Source organism: Gigantopelta aegis, chromosome 1 (genome assembly GCF_016097555.1).
Source record: "Gigantopelta aegis isolate Gae_Host chromosome 1, Gae_host_genome, whole genome shotgun sequence".
NCBI lineage: Eukaryota > Metazoa > Mollusca > Gastropoda > Neomphalida > Peltospiridae > Gigantopelta > Gigantopelta aegis.
In genome coordinates, this window is record NC_054699.1 from 32,529,543 (window position 1) to 32,553,754 (window position 24,212).

The following is a 24,212-nucleotide window of genomic DNA, read 5'->3' on the forward strand; positions in this document are numbered from 1 at the left end:
ACTCAATGTGCTCCAGTGGTGTCGTTAAACAAAACGTATACATTTAATTTACTATTAGCGTCATGATGTCTGAATAAAATACAATTATGTGTTGTGGGATTGAATGTCAGTAATGTAGAATTGAATGTCAGTAATGTGATATTGAATGTCAGTAATGTGGGATTGAATGTCAGTAATGTGATATTGAATGTCATTAATGTGGGATTGAATGTCAGTAATGTGATACTGAATGTCAGTAATGTGGAATTGAATGTCAACAATGTGATATTGAATGTCAGCAATGTGGGATTGAATGTCAGTAATGTGGGATTGAATGTCAGTAATGTGGGATTGAATGTCAGCAATGTGATATTGAATGTCAGCAATGTGGGATTGGATTTTAGTAGTATTTAGAAACACAAAGTATCAGTTGACAGTTTTCGATCCTACTGCTCCAATTCGCACAGCATCTGACAGTCCAGCATCCTATCCAACAGCTCAAGGTTACCTCTACACAAATAGAAGCACTTTAACCGGTTGTTAACACTGTGTACCGTCAAACACTCTGTTAAAAACCAGTGTAATGTCATAAATAGCAGCGGGGATAATGACGCACTCGGGGACTAATAGTCCACTAGCAGAAATGTAGAGTGTCATGTGGCATCTTTCGAACTGAGGGGCGGGATTTAGCTCAGTCGGATGAGTTCTGGCCTGAGGTGCTTACGTCGCAGGATCGAACCGCTTTGGTTGATCCGTTCAACTGATCGGGGTTTTTTTCTCGTTACAATCAGTGCACCACAGCTGGTCAAAGGCAATGGTATGTACTTATTTGTCTGACACCATGTATGGGGGGGGGGGGGGGGGGGGGCACGTAGCTCAGTGGTACAGTGCTCGCCTGATGCGTTCCAGTCAGTGCTTCACAACTGGTGTAACAAAGGCCGTGGTATGTACAATACTGTCTGTGAGATGGTGCATATAAAAGATCCCTTGCCGCTAATCGAAAAGAATAGCCCATTAAGTGGCGACAGCGGGTTTCCTCTCTCAATATCTCTGTGGTCTATATGTCATACGCCATATAACCGTAAATAAAATGTGTTGAGTGTGTCTTTAAATAAAACATTTGTGGTGCACTGGCTGGAAGGAGAAATAGCCCAATGGGCCCACTGACGAGAATCGATCCTAGATCGATCGCACATCGGGCGAGCTCTGTACGACTGAGCTACGTCACTAGAGGGTATGACCTTGTAGTGTATTTTTAACTTTAAGATGCTCCCCCAATACCTCTACGATCTGGTTATAGAAAGGATGATTCAAAACAACATGTTAGCATTTCTAAGATCATTTGCGATTTGAAAACACGTGCTCAACTCTTTGAGTACATACCTGTCTGTCGTTGTCAATACCAACAAACACGACACGCTTTAATCAAAACACACCCATAACATTTCTCACATCATATACGATTTGAAAGCACACAACACAACTCATTGAGTACACAGAGGTCAAACATATTTATATCTCATTTTCTTTTTATCTTTTCAAATTTCATTCCGTTCTGATTTAACATCGTAAATATATAAATATATATTATAACCCGATGTTATATGTATTATCACGAGGGCCCATTAAGAAAAAACAAAAAACAAAACAACAACACAAAAAAAACAAAAAAAACAAAAACAAAAAAAACAACTTGTGCCTAATCCACTTGTTTTCTTAAATGCAAAAAAAATGCGTTTCATCAATCAATATCCGTTTCAGTTGATCAGTATCCGCCATCACCAATACCAACAATTGTGACAATTGATAAATGTGTTTCCGTAAAAAAATCATCACCCACTGTTCTTCAAACCCTGCTACTATTACGAATGAATGAACACCTTGTCATCATACAGCATATTAACTTTTCGCCGAGTACGTATGTCAGCTACAACAAATAATTACTTGATGACCGATCCCAAGCTCCGGGGGAATCTTTCCATTTATTTTTGGTTCTGGTGACAGAGATATGTTATTAATTTTTCCACCACACTTGTTCATTTTGTGGATTTATTACATCTTGTGGTGCTAATCAAACACAGCCGACAGCGACAAACGTGGTGTTGTTCGTCAGTGGGTGCAGCAACATCACATCACGTTTGCGGCACTTCACGGTGTTGTGCGACAAATCAATATACCGATAATCCCACCCGAAACGAAAACTGGGTTGAGTTCAGCCACGCCGAGCAGAAAAAAACAACAACGTCAGCTAAACTGGTTTATGCGCTTCACGGTAAATCAAATGGCCACGTCGGGAACCAATCAAATAGTTCTCGAACGTTAGCGAAACGTTTGCTGGCTGAACTTGCCCCCTTTTTTTCGTATTGCAGTCATGAGAATGTCACGAATTAGTTTGATTATACAAGTTTTAACGATCGATCCGATGTGTGTTTATGACGGGTTTCGTAGATCTACTTCCTCTGTGAGAGCGAGACGGTGGTGGCAGTTTCATTAGCAGACAATGCGTGGCCCGCGAGCCGTGATGGATGGTGACTCCAGAGAGTGCTGCACTACGCGGTGAGCATGTCAGTGCGTTATTTCCGGTCCCCATACACGCATTAACTCACTTTGCAGCACAACAAAGCAGCGCATTGTCGAGGTTTTTCGAAAGCACTCGTTTTGCACGTTAACAAAGCACGGTCTTCTTTGAGGATTCCAGAAAGTACTTCTGAATAGAACACCTCTATTGTGTTTAGTGTATTAGGGAATTGATTGTGGATTCTAGGCGCGGTAAAGAACTAATACACGGAAGAGCACTCATGTGGTTGTAATCATTTAATTAATCGATTGCACGTTTCTATTATACAATGTTAGGGTTAATGGACTATGAGGCCGAATCCTAACACAGACACAGACAGTACAGACAGTGGATACACTCACACACACAAACACACACACACACACACACACACACACACACACACACACACAACAACACACACACACACACACAAACACACACACACACACACACACACACACACACACACACACACATACACACACATGAATATACACACACACATACACACACACATACACACATACACACACATGAATATACACTCACATGAATATACACTCACACACACACACACACATATATATATATATATATATATAGTACAAATGTTTAGCAAACATGGTAGAGAGAGAGAGAGAGAGAGAGAGAGAGAGAGAGAGAGAGAGAGAGAGAGAGAGAGAGAGAGAGAGAGAGAGAGAGACATACACGAAAAACAAAACAAAACACAAACAAAAAAACAAAAAAACAACTCACAAAAACAACAAACAACAATAAAAACAACAACAGCAACAACAGCACCACCAGCACCACCAATTTGCTACGTTTCAATAAGGAACGCCATACAGTATACGCATTGTTATGTTTCAACAAAGAGTTAAGTTTGGTGGTTGCAGTAAAGAAAACCACACACAACTTGTAATGTTTCACTTTGTGCCATAATTTTTATATATACTGTCCACTCATACTGTCTGCTTTGTGTTGTCACATTTACATTCAGTCGGATTCACTCCACTCTCTGCACAATTCTAATTAAAATGTATGTCGATGTTTGTCACCTACTAACCCCAAAACGTCAGACGTGTTGTGAATTAAATCGGTTCCTGCCACAAAAAACAACAACAACAACAACAAAAAACCTTGTTACATCTGCATTTCATTCCCAATACCTGATTAAAAGTGAATGATGTGACAAGAAAGAGCTATCTTAACATCTATTGATTTGTACACGTGTCAGGAAAGTCGGAGATTTCGTTAACAACCAATTATCGAGATTTAGTATGAAACATTAATAAAAACACACGTAAACAACTGGCTTCGATAAGTGAAAAAAAAATCAAAAAAATCAAACAGACATGGTCCTCTATTCACTCAATCAGTAAGTCGACCTTCTAACGCCATTAGGCGTTGGTTATTGATTTTCCTATGGCATCGTCAACCTAGAAAAACCGGAAACATCACGTCCTGTCTGGGGCAATGAGCAGTCTGGAAAGTTGGACGGCTCTGATGTCATATTGTACATGGTGGAGACGGGAAAACACAAATAAAAAGTGCAGTTATACATAGTGTAAACCACCAAGTGTGAATATACATTACAGTTATATATAGTGTAGATAACCCAACGCGAATATACATGAGAGTTATACATAGTGTAGACCGCCAAACGCGAATACACAGTACCGTTATATATAGTTTAAACTACCAAACGCGAATATACATTACAGTTATACATAGTGTAAACCACCAAATGTGAATATACATGACAGTTATACATAGTGTAGACCGCCAAACGCGAATATACAGTACAGTTATATATAGTGTAAACCACCAAATGTGAATATACATTACAGTAATACACAGTGTAGACCGCCAAACGCGAATACACAGTACAGGTATATATAGTTTAAACCACCAAACGCGAATATACATTACAGTTATACATAGTGTAAACCACAACATGCTAATATACATTACAGTTATACATAGTGTAAACCACAACATGCTAATATACATTACAGTTATACATAGTGTAGACCACCAAACGCGAATACACATTACAGTAATACAGAGTGTAGACCACCAAACGCGAATACACATTACAATTATACATAGTATAGACCACCAAACGCGAATACACATTACAGTTATACATAGTGTAGACCACTAAACACGAATGTGCATTACAGTTAAATATATTGTAGACCACTAAACGCGAATGCACATTACAGTTATATATATATATATTGTAGACACCAAACGATAATTCACATTACAGTTATACATAGTGTAGACCACCAAATGTGAATACACATTACAGAACTTTATGCATATTGTAGACATCAAACGCGAATATAATTTACAGATATACATATTGTAGACCACAAAACGCGAATGCGTATTACAGTTATATATATATTTTAGACCACTAAACGCGAATGCACATTACAGTTATAATATATATAAGGTTGTGGTATGTGCTATCCTGTCTATGGGATGGTGCATATAAAAGATCTCTTGCTGCTAATCAAAAAGAGTAGCCCATGAAGTGGCGACAGCGGGTTTCCTCACTCAATATCTGTGTGGTCCGTAACTATATGTCCGACGCCATTTAACCTTAAAAACTATGTGTTGAGTGCGTCGTTGAATAAAACATTTCCTTCCCTCTTGTGAATGCGACATGTAATATGTTTTGTAGAAATGTTGTCTTATTGCTGTTGTTGCTTTTTGTTTGAATCCCCAGCAGTATATTGTATTAAACTTACACGCGTGTAACAACATGCATTTGCAGGTAGTACTAAACCAAATAATATCCAGCTGGGTCAAAGTTTGAGGTGCACCTAACTTTTCATAAAGCAGTTAGTACAATGAGACATACCACTGGTGATTATCGTGAGAGTGTTTGTTATGATCAAATGTTGTTGTTTTGGGGGTGGGTTTTTTTTGTTTTTGTTTTTTGTTTTGTTTGTTTGTATGTATGTTTGTTTGTTTGTTGTGGGTTTGTGTGTGTGTATGTTTGTTTGTTTGTTTGTTGTTGTTGTTGTTTGTTGTTTGTTTTGTTTGTTTGTTTGTTTGTTTGTTGTGGGTTTTTTTTTTTGGGGGGGGGGGGGGGGTCATATGGCCAGTAAATGTCTGTAATTTAATTTGAACTAGTGTTAATGTACCAACTATCATTCTGCTAGAAACATGTGCGGGGTCGTATTAAAAATTGCATGAACCTTTTTGTGCGGAACTAGGGTAATCATAGATGCTACCCGTTATTTCTGAAATGAGCAGCTTAACCCACAATTTGGTCGATTGATACGCGGCATGTAGGTGTTTTAGCCACATATGATACTAATGTCTTCTGTCGGATTTGATTTGATGCATACACCCTTCAATGCTATAACATCTGCGTTTATGAAAAATAGGCTTCGTAAATTCGGAAATATATGTTGGACATCCACTAGCAGATTATAACCAATAAGGGGCTGAATTTACAAAGTCTGTTTGTTTTGTTTGTTTGTTTTGGGGTTGAGTTTTATTTTATTAAATTTTGTTTATACTCACACGCGTGTAATAGCACATCTTTACACTGCTAAAACACCTGCGTTTAAGAAAGAAAAAAAACTCAGGCTCCGTAAATTTGGCCATATTTGTTTAACGTCCAGTAGCCCATTATTACAAATGCAAATGATATGGGTCAAATACAAAGGGGTCGAATTTAAAAAGCCTAGTTAATTTTTTTCACTTACAAGCGTGTAATAACATATACTATATAGTATTTACACTGCGGTTAAAGAAATTTAGCCAAAGCTGTTTCACCTTCCAATACAAACAGCAGCTGTGCTGTTTAAGAAGCTTATGATTCTGCAGACAATCAAAAACGTTGCTCTGTAACCCGATCACGCCCTGATACTGGCGTACCTGATCTGTTTTGATGATCTTCAGGAAACAAACCGATATCAAGATAACCAGATATGGATTTTCTCTCACACGGAACGGAATTTGTCAACGTTGCATATCCAGAGATCATTACTGGACAGTTTAGTCAAGTCAGATAGCTAACACATATTTTCTGAGAGGCCCAGTGGTAAAGCGCCAGCTTCATGCTGGTCGATCTGGGATCGATCCCAGTCGGTGGGCCCAATGGGCTATTTCTCGTTCTAGCAAGTGCACCACGACTGGCATATCAAATGCCGTGCTATCGTGTACGTGGGATGGTGCATATAAAATATCTTTTGTTACACACACACGCATACACACAAACACACACATATACACACGCACACGCATACACACACACAGACACACACCACGCCAATGAATGAAGTCGTTTGTTTTATAAGAAATGTTTGATCTTCCACATTGTTTGATCTACCATGCTCTTTGTTTGTAAAGTCAGTACAGTTCATTACATAAATTATACATGAAAACCTTCAACAATCATGAGTAACCGACCACCAACTACCTGACATTACGTTGTTTAAAAAATATAATTAATTTTGTCATGGAATTTTGGATCTCCCACATTGCATGATCTGAAGGGAGAAGGAAATGTTTTATTTAACGACGCACTCAACACATTTTATTTACGGTTATATGGCGTCGGACATATGGTTAAGGACCACACAGATATTGAGAGAGGAAACCCGCTGTCGCCACTTCATGGGCTGCTCTTTTCGATTAGCAGCAAGGGATCTTTTATACGCACCATCCCACATACACATACCACTGTCTTTGATATACCAGTCATGGTGCATTGGCTGGAGCGAGAATTGCTTGATCTGTGTTTATAAAGTAGGCAGAGTTCATGAGATGCATTATGCATGAAGACGTTCAACGGTTATGCCAAATCGACCACCAGCTACATGTTCCCAGCATTACATTATCCGAGGACAAACTAACGAGCCCACTGATTATGGGCGGGTTGTGGGAGAGTAAAAGTAAAGTTTGTTTTATTTAACGACGCCACTAGAGCACATTGATTTTTTATCTTATCTTCGGCTATTGGACGTCAAACATATGGTCATTCTGACACTGTTTTTAGAGGAAACCCGCTGTCGCCACATAGGCTACTCTTTTTTACGACAGGCAGCAAGGGACCTTTTATTTGCGCTTACCACAGGCAGGATAGCACAAACCATGGCCTTTGTTGAACCAGTAATGGATCACTGGTCGGTGCAAGTGATTTACACCTACCCATTAAGCCTTGCGGAGCACTCACTCAGGGTTTGGAGTCGGTATCTGGATTAAAAATCCCATGCCTCGACTGGGATCCGAACCCAGTACCTACCAGCCTGTAGACCGATGGCCTGCCACGACGCCACCGAGGCCGGTGGTTGTGGGAGAGAGTCTGAATAATTTATATCTGTCGTCATTACATTACGCACGTCTTCATAGATTACTGAGTTTCTTACACACCCGTTGGTGAGAACACCATGCGCTATTTTTGATAACACATAGTTGTTTACACACGTACGTGTGTTAACAATTTGAAGACATATGACTGGCTGCTCCTAGGTGATGATCAGGTCACCAATGCCATACCTTCAATAAAATAGAAAACAGCATGGTGGAAATCGATTACACTGTGACGTATAGTTAACCTGGCAATCATGTGTCTGTGATGCGTAAACCAGCTACATGTTCAAAGGGTTGTAAATATCTTTTAGTCGATAAAGATGTTAAAATTTGCTTAAAACCTGGTTTTTGAGGATATGTAAGAAATAGAATAATACATTCGTATCCGTTAGATACCATTTATCTCACAACTCGTTGTTTAAAAACGTATCAAACTCGCTTTCGCTGGTTGGATACATTTTAAAACAACTCGTTGTGAGATAAATGGTATCTAACGGTCACTCGTGTGTTATTCTCTACATAGTTACGCTATCTGCTTTGGTTATTTGCTGTATAATGATATCTGGTTTAGGCTAGCTCGAGTGAACTATAGGCAGTTTCTGTTTAAATGTGAAATTATAGTTGGAGCTCGCTTAATGTTTTTATAAACGTTTAATCTGTGGTTTCTGGTGTCCTGTTTGTTGGAAAATGTATATAAAATAGCCCTTGCTGCCAGTGGAAAAAAACAAACAAATATAGCGAGTTTTGTCTGATGACCAGCTCTTGCCTATATGGGTGTCAGGTTTCTTCTTGTAGTGTTTATACTAGTTGGAAAAATATCAGTTTAATGCAGCTGGTCAATTTGACAATAATCAAGTTAAAAGCCTGCGACATCAGATTTAAGAAACAACATATTTTAGACATAAATGAATGACCTTTTATTGCAAATTACGAAATTGAAGATTTTAACACTAAACGTACATATAAACAGAATAGGGATAAAATACATCCGAGCTAGGTTTAGACCAACACATATGAACAATAACATAATGACGATGATGTTAAATTAATTAAACGGTTTTTTTATTATTAGTTCAGAATGACGTAGTACACAGACTGACTAAAACTTCTTCTTTATTCTATTTGAGAATGACGTAATGTACAGAATGACTAAAACGTCTTCTTTATTCTATTTCAGAATGACGTAATACACAGAATGATTGAAACCTTTTCTTTATTCTATTTAAGAATAAAGTAGTACACATAATGGCTAAAACGTTTTTGTTATTCTACTTCAGAATGGCGTAGTACACAGAATGACTAAAACGTTTTCGTTATTCTATTTCAGAATGGCATAGTACACAGAATGACTAAAACGTCTCCTTTATTCTTTTTCGGAATGACGTAATATACAGAATGACTAAAACGTTTTTTCTTAATTCTATTTCAGAATGACGTAGTACACGAAATGACTAAAACGTCTTCTTTATTCTATTTCAGAATGACGTAGTACACAGAATGACTCGAGCAGTAGTAATGTGTGCGGCGGCCTTAGTGACTCTTGTTGTGATCACATGCCACGTGTCAGCGTTTTCCATCAATCGCAAGGCATCCCCAGCGTCCGATCTCTCTCCTGCCCTCAAGCTCCTCGAGAGACACAAACGTCATATTCCTGATGGAGATTATTTATATTCACCCAGATCTCGGGGCCAGCTGAGCCGATTCGACGCCTGGGACAGGGATGAGCCCAATGCAAACGAGAGGCTGTTTGTGAAGGCGTTTGGTGAAATGCCCCAATACAGAGATGATTATAATCAAAATAATGTAGACAGTTCTTCTTTCGAAAATTCAGTTAAAGCTGTCCAGCCTTCCAAGGAGGAGATAGAAAATATATTTAGCGACGAACAGGAGCATGATAATGATTTCAATTCGAACATAATGAAGAAATCGCAGAGTTTGTCATACGATGGCGAATCGAATTTAAAAGAGAAAAAATCTAAAGAAATTTTAAATCCGTTAGCTCCGCTCCCTCCAAAAATGAAAAAATCTGTTAGTGAAGATGACGTGAAAGTTAGTTTAGACAATCTGACAAAGGAGGAGCTTGAGGTTCTGATGAATGTTGTACAAAAGTTAAAACAGCAGACGTCAGAATCAGAAACAGCTAGCACAGCAGACGACAGTGATACTTCAGTGAAGAGCGAAGCTCTGACTGTGACTGATAAGGAGCTCACACAGATGTTTGAGGACATGCCACCAGTGACAGAAGAAACGAAAACAGTAGTAGCTTTCAAAGATGGACGACCAGTAGCAGAGGAATCAACAACTCGAGAAAAAGAAGAGATTCCGAGTGACCTAACTGATCAGGAAGCAGACAACTTCGAAGAAGAAGAAGAAATAGCCAATCAAAACTCGTTATCACCGGAGGATCAGTACTGGCTTTTGAACAACTACTTGTCAATGAGCGATACGAGAAAGAAGCGAGCGCCCATAAAGAGATCGTACGACCCTGCAGCCCTGGAGCAGACGTACCTGTCTGAGATCGACAGGCTGCAGAAGAAGGTGGAGACTCTGAAGCTGATTGCCCAGCTTGAGGACATAGAGAACGATGCCCTCACGAAGAGTCTGAACGAGGCCACGCTCTCTCAACGAGAAGGGACGGTCTCAGAGAAGGAGTTCGCAGGACTCAAGGAAGCCATCAGCGTGGAGGAGGCTCTACAGGCCATCAAGACAGGAGCCATCAGTCCAGAGGATCTCAGTGAAATGGTTGCATCCAGCGAGTCCAAAAGAGGTGAACCGCTCTATAAAAAGGCTCGCAAGAAGATGGATCCCGGCAGTATGGAAGACAGCTATCCCGAGTATACCAGGAAGCGACGAAAGTGGTACGAGGAGCCGGAACCAGAGAGTATCTCTACGAGGAAGAGGAATTTCCTTGAAGCTCAACGCAGTGAGTATAACTTTGCTTCAAATGTATTTGAATTTCTGTAACATTTGTCCATTCTGAGATACGTATTTGTTTATTGAGCAAAGGAAGAACAACTTGTATATAAGTCAGGTTGTATTTATCCATAGTTCTTTTTAGATATGTATATAGCAAAGGAAGACCACAGTTTATAAGTCTGCTGTTTTTAGTAATTGACCGTTTATCGAGCAAAGGAAGACCAAATTTCATCAATTTTGGAAAGATTGAACAAGTATTTTTTATTTGTTGTAACTCTAACTGCAAATTCATATTCGTTATGAGGACACATTTTTCTTTTAGAACATGGTTAAGTAAAAATATCAATAATGACAATTACAAAAACCATGTCACTTGATGTGCTGATGGTATAAAATAAGTCATACTTATTCTAGAGAGAGAGAGAGAGAGAGAGAGAGAGAGAGAGAGAGAGAGAGAGAGAGAGAGAGAGAGAGAGAGAGAGAGAGAGAGAGAGAGAGAGAGAGAGAGAGAGAGAGAGAGAGAGAGAGAGAGAGAGAGAGAGAGAGAGAGAGAGAGAGAGTAAGTGTGAGAGAGAGAGAGAGAGAGAGAGAGAGAGAGAGAGAGAGAGAGAGAGAGAGAGAGAGAGAGAGAGAGAGAGAGAGAGAGAGAGAGAGAGAGAGAGAGAGAGAGAGAGAAGCAGATAGCTAGAGATAGAAACATAATAAAAATAATTCAAAGTGAATGTAGCCCTCTCATTTCTTTTTTAAATTCACCTCACTCACAAGAACTCGTTCATATTAATACAGCAAAGCATTAAGTAATATTGAACAGAAAAAGAAGAGGTTTCCGCATCGATCATCAAACATGCAATCATCGTTTGCTCTGCACTTTCGAAATGCCACGACGTGTATTTCCCATGGAATTAATTCACTAAATTGAATTTAAAGGTTACACTTTTCAGGTATGACGTCACACGCCTGCGTGGACACCCTGTCACACGTCTGGTTCATATGATATTGATAACCCGGGTTATTTTTAGACATAGGTATCACCATTCCGTTTCCAAATGAGTGTCTTCAAGTGATCAATAATGCTCAGCATGAGTTGGAATGAATATAGGATCCACCCACCTCGTATGAGAGAAAGTGTCTTTAATGCCACTGTAACCGGCCTCGGTGGTGTCGTGGTTACGCCATCGGACATAATGCTGGTAGGTACAGGGTTCGCAGCCCGGTACCGGCTCCCACCCAGAGCGAGTTTTAACGACTCAGTGGTTAGGTGTAAGGCCACTACACCCTCTTCTCTCTCACTAACCACTAACCCAATGTTCTGGACAAACAGCCAAGATAGCTGAGGTGTGTGCCCAGGAGAGCGTGCTTGAACATTAATTGGAAATAATTTGAAATTAAAATCGGCACGAAAATGTTCAGTTAGCAACCTTCATATCAGAGCATCTCCCCATGTTGCAGTTGTGCATGTGACTGTACACCCTTGTACACGTGTTTCAGTTAGTACTAATTATTACAAGTATCTAACCAACTAACCCACTGACCTGGACAGACAGCCCAAATAGCTGACATGTGTTATTTACGGTTATATCGCATCAGACACATGGTTAAGAACCACACAGATATTGAGAGAGGAAACCCGCTGTCACCACTTCATGAGCTACTCTTTTCGATTATCAGCAAGGGATCTTTTATATGCACCATCCCTCAGACACGGCCATTGTTACACCAGTTAAGAAATACGCAATGGTCAACCGACGGGGATGAATCCTAGACCGACCGCACATCAAGCGATCCATTTAGCACTGGGCTACTTTCCGCCACAATATATAATTAAGTATGTTATATATACTGATGGAAAGAAATAAGGGAACACATCAAATTGTAGACCATATTTAAATCACAACTAGCGTAGTAATGTCTGTATTTCATACCAAGTTGTAATGTAGGATTGAATGTCTGTAGTGTTGAATGTGCTGCTTATATGTTCACAGTCAACTTCTGACAATATGAATTGATTTTTGATGCAGTCATTATTTCTTGTTGCTATCTGTGTGATCTTTTATTTCCTATAAGCTGTTAGATGTGGTGTTTTGTATCGCATTATAGTTACTCGTCTTCCATTATGAAATCCTACGAATAATGAAGAATACCAAATGCTCGTTTCATCTTCTAGTCATTTATTAACGCCATGTCGGTGTTTAATTCCAAAACAACTGTATGCTATACGCATACCACACATGCAGTCTTAGTCAGTGTCTGACCTTGTGGACATGTCATCAACTGAAACCAATTAAACTGGTCGCTATAGACATACTAGCTTGCATCGACTTCTCATGACGTCATTGCAAACAGTTGTCATTTTCAATGGCATGTCTCTAATGGGCGAAGACAAAAGAAGACGTGGTTTTTCTTATCTCATATAACCAATCGTCCTCCACCATCAAATATGTCAAGTACGCCTAGAACTGGAACATGGACTTTGCATCCTACGATTACTGAAGAATACCCAAATTGCATTGCATGTTCTTCTAATTTAACTGTTTATTCAGTGGCGGTGTTTTACTCCAACAAAATGGCTGTACTATAACCATAAAACTAAGGTCTCACTACACAGATGTCATCTGCCTTTGCATGAATGAATGAATGAATGAATGTTTAACGACACCCCAGCACGAAAACAAAAAATACATCGGCTATTGGGTGTCAAACTAGTGTAAATGTAAAAACAATGTGATGATCAACATCAATATAAAAATTCAACAATTAAATCATCTGCCAGTGAAACTCATGTTAAATCGCCCAACTTCAAATGAAGATTGCCAATAAAACGGGTTCTCGTTGGCACTAACAACATACACCATTGCAAACATACATTATATAAGCATTTATTGTCACACCATAATTTAGAACATTTCCGTCTCAGGTTGATTTTTTTTTTTTGGGGGGGGGGGTGGGGGGGGGGGGGGGGGGGGGGGGGGGGGGGGGGTTGCTGCTATATGACCGCATCTGGCTGTAGTACCGGTCCGAGTAGGTGGTTTATTAATCAATTCACTCCGGCTGTCTCTTCCGCTATACACCCATGTCCGAAAAAGTCAATGCACAATATTACAAAATAACAGGGGCAAAATCCAGCAAGAAGGCTTATCATTAAACCTACATATTGTTTTAATTCTTCACAATTTCCTAGAAGTGAATATGTGAACCATTGTTTAACATGTGTCACAATTAGGAACTATACTGGACCATGATCAGTGAACTCTCACCCGGAAGTGAACTGTAGTGAGACGTTACATTTTTACTTATTTCATTTCAACTTATTTCCGTGCTTATATCCAATTAAGGTTCAAGCACGCTGTCCTGGCACACACCTCGGCTATCTGGGCTGTTTGTCCAGGACAGTGGGTTAGTTGTTAGTTGGTTAGTGGTTAGTGAGAGAGAAGAGGGTGTAGTGGTCTTAAACCCACCCATTGAGCCCTTAAGAACTCGCTCTGGGTTGGAGATACCGGGCTGCGAACCCTGTATCTACCAGCCTGTAGTCCGATGGATTAACCACTGCGCCACCGAGGTCGGTAAGTTGTTACAACGCTTGCCATTTTTCGACATTAGTGTCTCACCTCGTGGGCATGTCATCAACTGAAACCAATTAAACTGGTCGCTTCTCGTGACAAACACATATAATAGCTTGTAGTAACCCGCCATGACGTCATTACAAACAGTTGTCTCTTTCAGTGGAGTGTCACTAATGTTCGGAGACACGTGTCTCCGTGGTTAAAGGCACACTAACGCGAATCTTATTGTTTTCATTACGCTCTGCATTTCGCTCCCGAAAACGGATCGATTAGAGACAATTAAAGACAGTCGTGTCGCTGACGCAGCCAGCTGAGATAACAGCATGCGACCGCTGTTCTATCTTGTCGGGCAGCTGAGAGGCAGAATGCTCGCCTGAGGTGCGATGTGTCGTAGGATCAATAACTGGCAAATGGATTCTGTTTGTTTTTTTCTTTTCCAAAATAGTTCCATCTACGACTGGCACATCATATAGCCGTAATATTTACTGTCCTGTCTAGGGGAGGGGAGTATAAGTTTGTTTTGTTTAACAACACCACTAGAGCACATTGATTTATTAGTTATCGATTATTGGGTGTCATTGGATGCCTGTTATAATCACTTTTCCACAGATAGGACAACACATAACACAGCCTTTGTTATAACAGTCGTTGGGCACTGGTTAGGACGACACAAAATCAGAGTGGGTACTCGAAGAGTGTGTGTGTGTGTGGGGGGGGGGGGGTTGATCCTACGATCAAAGACCTCAACCAAGCGCTCTCGTGACTGAACTAGTAGCTCCCTATCTATGGGATCGATTCCCATCGGTGGACCCACTGGGCTATTCCTCGTTCAAACCAGGGGTGGGGGTGGGGAGGGGGGTGGCAGAGGGCGAGACGTAGCTCAGTGGTAAAACACTCACTTGATCTGCGGTCGGTTTGCGATTGATCCCTGTCGCTGTTCCCATTGGGCTATTTCTCGTTCCATCCAGTGCACCATGACTGGTATATCAAAGGCTGTGGTATATGCTGTCCTGTCTGTCGGACGACGCATATAAAACACCCCTTGCTACTAATAGAAAAATGTAGTGGGCGTCCTCTCTAAGACTATATGTCAAACTTACCAAACATTTGACACCCATAGCCGATGGTTAATAAATCAATGTGCTACTGATGGGAAAATGTAGTGGGTTTCCTTTCTAACAATATATGTCGAACTTACCAAATGTTTGACATCCAACAACTGATGATTAATAAATCAGTATGCTCTAGTGGTGTCGGTAAACAAAAACAAACTTTAAAACCCTATCTATAGTACATATAAAAGATCCGTTGGTGTTCAATAGTTAGGACTAGACTATGATGGGCAGCAGGTTTCCTCTCTCACTTTCTCTCGACCATGTGTAGTAATAGCCATACGTTCGACACCAAAGAGCTATAGTTTAAAAAGGTGCTGAGGTGTCCATAATAAAATATTCCTTTCCTTTCCCCTTAAATAGCTTCTTGTAGTGTGCTATGGAAATAGCTGCACGATTTTCCTCATTGCAGTTTACCGGCCTCGGTGGTGTCGTGGTAGGCCATCGGTCTACAGGCTGGTAGGTACTGGGTTCGGATCCCAGTCGAGGCATGGGATTTTTAAACCAGATGCCGACTCCAAACCGTGAGTGAGTGCTCCGCAAGGCTCAATGGGTAGGTGTAAACCACTTGCACCGACCAGTGATCCATAACTGGTTCAACAAAGGCCATGGTTTGTGCTATCCTGCCTGTGGGAAGCGCAAATAAAAGATCCCTTGCTGCTAATCGGAAGAGTAGCCCATGTAGTGGCGACAGCGGGGTTCCTCTCAAAATCTGTGTGGTCCTTAACCATATGTCTGACGCCATATAACCGTAAATAAAATGTGTTGAGTGCGTCGTTAAATAAAACATTTCTTTCTTTCATTGCAGTTTTTACAATCTACGTATCTCTATTGGATACAGTGGTATACTGGAGTGTCTGGTGGCCTGGAACAAACATAATTTGTGGCCTTGTTGATAAAGAGATTAAGAAATTCAACAATACGCTATTTGACAATATTATCATGGGGAGCGAGACGTAGCCTAGTGGTAAAGCGCTCGCTTGATCCGCGGTTGGTTTAGAGTCGATCCCCGTCGGTGAGCCCATTGGGCTATTTCTCGTTCCATACAGTGCACCACGACTGGTATATCAAAGGCCGTTGTATGCTATCCTGTCTGTGGGATAACACATATAAAAGATCCCTTGCTACTAATGGAAAAAATGTAGCGGGTTTCCTCTCTAAGACTATATGTCAAAATTACCAAATGTTTAACATCCAATAGCCGATGCTTAATAATTGATATGCTCTAGTAGTGTCGTCAAACGAAACGAACTGTACGTCATCATGAGATTGGTCTGTCAAAGACAATTGCTGGTTGAAAACTAGTAAGGTAATCAACTAGCCAGGCGTCCTCTCCTGAATTCAGGATCTGGTCGCAAATGCACGCCATTCTTTACACACTGAATTCAGAACCGTATGCAAATGCACCTCTCGCATTAACAGGAACGGCGGGTGGGTGTTGATTGACTGAGAAATGCAATTTCTTGCATTCTACAAGTAAAATTCATCAATGCCTTAAGATTTACTACCAATAATATTTTTGATTCATATCATTAAAAAAAACCTATTTCCACGGTATGCAACTTGTGGACGAAACTTTGCACCATACACACACACACACTCTCTCTCTCTCTCTCTCTCTCTCTCTCTCTCTCTCTCTCTCTCTCTCTCTCTCTCTCTCTCTCTCTCTCACACACACACACACACACTCTCTCTCTCTCTCTCTCTCTCTCTCTCTCTCTCTCTCTCTCTCTCTCTCTCTCTCTCTCTCTCTCACACACACAAACACACACACATACACACACACACACTTTCTCTCTCTCTCTCTCTCTCTCTCTCTCTCTCTCTCTCTCTCTCTCTCTCTCTCTCACACACACACACACACACACACACACACACACACACACACACACACATACACACACACACACACACACACACACACACACACACGTATATAGTTTATAAATAATATCACTTGCGTGATTTCTACACATTACAATTTAATTAGGTAATTAGAAACTAATTAATTTAAAATAAGATCAGCCAGTGTGGATAGAAAAAGGAAGCATCCTATGATGTTTCCACGGAGATTACTAAACAACAATAATACGTATTACCGTTAGTAAAACCAATCCCGACAGAAATTAGTCCCATATCGACTGATATGTTATACTGACTAAACTAATTTCTCATTGCCCGGCGAGTTTCACTTTCAAGACTGAATTCTGTGGAATCCGTTAATAGGACAGACCCTAGTTTCAACCCATGAAAATTAACACTAAGTTTAGTTAAAGGGACAGACCCTAGTTTCAACACGTGTTTCAAACCTGTAACACATTTGGATAAAGTTACAACTGAGTGAAACATGAGTCTGTGACTTTGAAATGGTGAAATTACCTCTAAAAATAGACTAAGACTCGACTCCACAACTGTTACTTCTCAGACGCACGTGCGGTTTTTTTTTTTTTAATTTTGTGATATTAAAAACTCCACATTTTGTGATATTAAAAACTCCAGGATGACTAAAAACACTTTGAATGTACGGAAATTGATAATCTAAGCCATAAAATCTAAGTAAAGTATGATTTCAGTTATCAAAAACGGCTATAATAGTCAAAAATATGCCTTAGTGTTTAAAACTAGGGTATGTCCCTTTAAGTTTTGAAAGCAAATGTGAAAATAATTAGAGTAGCCATTGTCAGTTGTGGTTACGGAAACGGACAGTAGTACAAGTGTATTTGAAGCATTGACGACAATAATGTTTAAGGCAATTTCTATGACTAGGAAATGTATATTTAACGACGCACTCAACACATTTTATTTACGGTTGTATGTCGTCGGACATATGGTTAAGTACCACACAGAATTTGACAGGAAACCCGCTGTCGCCACTTCATGGGCTACTCTTTTCGATTAGCAGCAAGGGATATTTTATATGCACCATCCCACAGACAGGGTAGTACATACCACGGCCTTTGATACACCAGTTGTGGAGCACTGGCTGGAACGAGAAATAGCTCAATCGAGCGCTGTACAACTGAGCTACTTTCCGCCATCATTGACTAGGAATAGTTTATTTATTTATTTACGTTATGGGTTGGGACGTAATTCAGTGATAAAGTACTCACCTAATATGCGCTAGGTCTAGGATCCCCGTCGATGGGGAAAATTCTCGTTCTACCCAGCGCTCCACAACTGGTGTAACAAAGGCTGTGGTATGTAGTATCTTGTCTGTTGGATGATGCCTATAAAATATTCCTTGCTGTTTTTCGATAATGGTAGTACAGGGTTTCCTCTCTAATCAGAAGCGTACGAGACAGGGGGTGGGGTGGGGGATGTGCTAACCTACCATGTATTTCCATCATGTTAGCCTCAAAATTAGTTATAATCCATGTAGAAATGCGTAGTGATTCACTTGCAACCCTATTTAGCTGTTTGGTAATGTCAATATGAATAAAGGTTGTTATCTAGATTCGGGAATTTTCGTTTAATTCGGGCAAAAACCAGCCTGCATCCCCCCCCCCCCCCCCCCCCCCACACACACAAATGGACGTCATATGTTGGTTTGTTGGTTGTAAGCAGAAACTGCGTCGATCAATATTTTTCATAATATAAGTGTATCGTTGAATAAAACATGACCTTCATTTCTGTCTATTTATTTGTTTAAAGGGATATTCCTGAATTTGCTGCAATTTTTGAGATGTTATCGACTAACAGAGACTTTTTGACGACTGTAATTACATATCAAATATATTTTTTTTAATAAAATATTAGTGGCTGTATATTAAACGTGTTTCTTATCGTTCTAATATCTGTACTAGGTTAAATTTCATTTTATTTCCCAAAAAATATGTTTTTCGTACGTACGTAATTATTTGAAGACAAAATCCAGTTTGGGCTTTTTACAAATATTAAGATGACCAGAAACACATTTATTATACAGACACTGATATTCTAAACAAGAAAATATATTTAATATATAAGTTTAATTTTAGAAATACTTTATTAGTCGGAAACATCTTACAATGCAACAAACTCGGGAATGTTTCTTTAATACTATTCCATTATGTTTCGTTCATGGATTTGTGTTGCTGCACCATAAGCTATTTCTAGACTGAGAAATGCAACTGGCTTAAGTCTCGTATTGTTAGCATATTGTTAAAGCTACTCGCTATTGTACTTCTGTTTGTATTTCCAGGCGTTGACGAAATGGTTAATGACTTTACAACAGGTTTGGACCAGTCTGCCAAAGAATCAGAAGACGAAGAAGAGAACGGTGAGTGCGAATTCTATTTTGACACACCCGTAGATGAGAACACAGTTTATAATTTTCGGTATTGCATGGCTATGTTCCACATATGTGTGGATTCGTTTAAAAACAAATAATTGACTGCTCCACAGTGATAACGCGGACGCCAAAGCCACACCGGTCAATTAAATTAACAATACTGAAATTGATTTATCTATGACGTGTGAATATTTATGTGCAAGCGACAGCGGTGTAAATACGTTTTAGTCATTAGAATAATACCCAGTTGTTAGTGTATCCATTATTTCACGTATAGTGGTAAGAAAGGATTACTAAAAAAAATTGCTGAATACTATATACTAAAACCGGGCATATATCTCTGGGATTCCGCTTATTTAAATAAATCTCGGGTGTGGATCCCGATAAAACAGGACAGTTCTCGTTTCAGACGAGAGTTCTTATATATCTGCGATATTTGCACATAGACCTGTTTTCCCGCCAACGGACGACATTTTGGTTTTCTTGACACAATATTATTCTTATAAATTTTCTTGGAAAAAAGTTTCTTAAAATCGTCATAAGTCTACAAAGACGGCAGGACAAATGTCATAGATTTTATCGTGAGATGGGTGCGAGTTGTCGGAAAAAAACGTCCAACAGACTTTCCCCCGACGTCGAATCCATTGTACGAAAGCCTCTAGCACTAGTCCAGTAAATTTATGGTTTCACCTCTGACAAATTGCAACAGAATAGGACAAAAACGGACATCCGGAAGTGGGCTAATTCATAAATCCAATATGGCCGCCAAAATGAAATTTGATGTCTTATAACTTATTAACGGCTGGTTTTAGACCACAAATATGCGTATTAGTAGATAGAAATATTATACCTAAGAACCAAGTTAACATTTTAAAAAGACACCGTGACGTATCTATGACGTAATGACGCATGTTTCGTCATTTTGCGTCATCGAGTCATCAATTTCACAATAAATAGTGTGGTTTGTTTTTAGCACATTTGATAAAATCATCAATGAACAAGCTGATTTGGCCTTAAAATTGTACTTGTATCTATTTCTAGCGCTTTGTAAACGTCATGTGTGGTTTATGACGTCATTATGACGTATTTGTGATGTCAAACTTTCTCTTCCTTTATGGATGATGTCCAAATGTCCGTCTTGCTCTCTTACCGTCAGAATACTCAGACAGCCCCACCCCGACAAAAGTCGGATTGTAATGTATCTCACATTGTTACGATATTAGCTGTTTAATCCGATTTCACCGTATGACGCAATCGCAGAGATATGCACCCGGCTCCAGACGTAAGCAGTTATTAATTATCTAATACTATTTTTCTTATTGCCCACATGTGAGATAGATCACATTGTAATAAGATTTCCGTACGTCACCCTGTGAATAACGGTTTCCAGTGACAAAGCTTCATATATAAGAGTTAACGCGATTGGTTAACACACTGGTTTAACGTAATTTGACGAGACTACTTTTTCATCCTTAACATTCTTATTTTACGGTACCAATACTGTTATGTTGACATGGATTATACGATACATTATTAAAGGGACATTCCTGAGTTTGCTGCACTTTTAAAGATGTTATCGACTAACAGACTTTTTAGCGATTGTAATTAAATATCAAATATATTTTTCTGCATAAAACGTCAGTGGCTGTATATTAAACGTGTTTCTGATCGTTCTAATATTTGTACCGAGTTAAATTTCATCTTCTTTCTTAAAATATAGTTTTTTCGTACGTACGAAATTATTTGAAGACAAAATCTAGTTTGGGCTTCTTACAAATATTAAGACGACCAGAAACACATCGAATATACAGGCACTGATATTCTAAACAAGAAAATATATTTAATATGTAAGTTTAATCGTAGAAATATTTTATTAGTCGGAAACATCTTACAATGTAGCAAACTCAGGAATGTCCCTTTAAAAAAATTACATTATTATCACTTAGACCATATATCGTAAGATATTATCAAGATAGTTTTATTATCATTAATAAAGAAAAATTATTATGCAGAGCATAAACATGCAGTTATTAACAGAAGTGCATTATCGCGCATATAGCTGAAAAAATCCCATCCCACGACGATGCCATTGACATCAGCCGGGAAAACCCCAATGAGTCCACCGAGGAGATTCAGTCCTACGACCCAAGCACCTCAGTCGAGCGCTCAAACCACTGAACTAAATCCCTGCAGCGGTCCCAATTCTAAAGTACATGTGTTTTTATTCTGCAAAAACGTCCACAGTGACCGGGGGTCAGTATTCTACGGGGGTCAAAATACCACGTTACTGGGATGCCGTGGTATTCTGACCCCCCTCACCCCGGACACAATTCTACGGTAAAAGTCATTTTTCTACGGCAAAGAGACATTATTCTACGTATTAAAGTGACCGGGGAGTCATTATTCTACGTAGAAAAGTGACCGGTGAGTCAGTATTCTACTGGAGTCAAAAGTCCACGTTACACCTGCCCAAGCATGCAGAACAGACGTGTACAGGCTCAACAGTGTTATCAACGTTATCATCTTCTGCATCGGGAACTATTTGGCACCAATATACTAGTATAGAGACATTGTAAACATAGATTTTTTTTTTATAACGCTCTAAAACACAACGACTGCTAACGATCGATGCAATAGTCGAATAAATAAAACAGTCCCCCCCCTCAAAATATTTTACCCCTCCCCCAACCCCCAACAACCCCCCAAACCCCCCCCCCCCAAGAAAACCCTACCAAAAAATCCACTAAAACTTACCAAAAACCCAACAAAAATCCCACACTTCCTCCCTCCCCCAAACTCCCACACCACCTCCACAAAACCCCCCAGTATTCCTCATGTTCGCTCGTTAGATACGTTTTTAAACACCTCGTAAGATAAATGGTACCTAAGGATCACTCGTGAAATATTCTCTACATACTATTATAAAAGTTTCTTTTGTTTAACGACACCACTAGAATACATTGATTAATTAATCATCGGCTATTGGATCCGCTACATTTTTCCTAATTCAGCAAGGAATATTTTATATGCACTTTGACCACACACAGGAAAACACATACCACGGACTTTGACCAGTTGTGGTTCACTGGTTTGAACGAGAAAACCCCCAATCAGTTGAATGGATCCACCGAGGTGATTCGATCCTGCGACGCAAGCACCTCAAGCGAGCACTCAAACGAACTTGAAACTTGTTATACATGCCTATACATCCATTGAAGGTTCACGCATGTCTTCCTCGGGTCCGGCCCCTGGTATGGCCATGAACTAGAAACTTGTTTTACATACCTATATCCACTAGGGTTCAGGCATGTCTCCCTCGGGTCCGGCCCCAGGCATGACCATGAACTAGAAACTTGTTTTACATGCCTATATCCACTAGGGTTCAGGCATGTCTCCCTCGGGTCCGGTCCCTTGCATGGCCATGAACTAGAAACTTGTTTTACATACCTATATCCACTAGGGTTCAGGCATGTCTCCCTCGGGTCCGGCCCCAGGCATGACCATGAACTAGAAACTTGTTTTACATGCCTATATCCACTAGGGTTCAGGCATGTCTCCCTCGGGTCCGGTCCCTTGCATGGCCATGAACTAGAAACTTGTTTTACATACCTATATCCACTAGGGTTCAGGCATGTCTCCCTCGGGTCCGGTCCCTTGCATGGCCATGAACTAGAAACTTGTTTTACATACCTATATCCACTAGGGTTCAGGCATGTCTCCCTCGGGTCCGGCCCCAGGCATGACCATGAACTAGAAACGTGTTTTACATGCCTATATCCACTAGGGTTCAGGCATGTCTCCCTCGGGTCCGGTCCCTTGCATGGCCATGAACTAGAAACTTGTTTTACATACCTATATCCACTAGGGTTCAGGCATGTCTCCCTCGGGTCCGGTCCCTTGCATGGCCATGAACTAGAAACTTGTTTTACATACCTATATCCACTAGGGTTCAGGCATGTCTCCCTCGGGTCCGGTCCCTTGCATGGCCATGAACTAGAAACTTGTTTTACATACCTATATCCACTAGGGTTCAGGCATGTCTCCCTCGGGTCCGGTCCCTTGCATGGCCATGAACTAGAAACTTGTTTTACATACCTATATCCACTAGGGTTCAGGCATGTCTTCCTCGGGTCCGGTCCCTTGCATGGCCATGAACTAGAAACTTGTTTTACATACCTATATCCACTAGGGTTCAGGCATGTCTCCCTCGGGTCCGGCCCCTGGCATTGCTATGAACTAGAAAGTTGTTTTACATGGCTATATCCACTAGGGTTCAGGCATGTCTTCCTCGGGTCCGGCCCCTGGCATGGCCATGAACTAGAAAGTTGTTTTACATGCCTATATCCACTAGGGTTCAGGCATGTCTCCCTCGGGTCCGGCCCCTGGCATGGTCATGAACTAGAAACCTGTTTTACATGCCTATATCCACTAGGGTTCAGGCATGTCTCCGTCGGGTCCGGCCCCTGGCAAGGCTA

The 24,212-nt window shown here is 40.3% G+C and overlaps 1 protein-coding gene across 1 annotated transcript in view; it reads left to right on the top strand.

Annotated features, from left to right (window-relative positions):
- The window catches only part of LOC121373956, a 99,009-nt gene that overhangs the window by 46,945 nt on the left and 27,852 nt on the right, over window positions 1-24,212 (top strand). Inside the window, exons 2-3 of the mRNA XM_041500807.1 lie at window positions 9,359-10,802; window positions 19,648-19,725. Coding sequence (XP_041356741.1) covers window positions 9,377-10,802; window positions 19,648-19,725 — 1,504 coding nt within the window. The 5' untranslated portion in view covers window positions 9,359-9,376. The remainder of the gene's footprint in view (window positions 1-9,358; window positions 10,803-19,647; window positions 19,726-24,212) is intronic.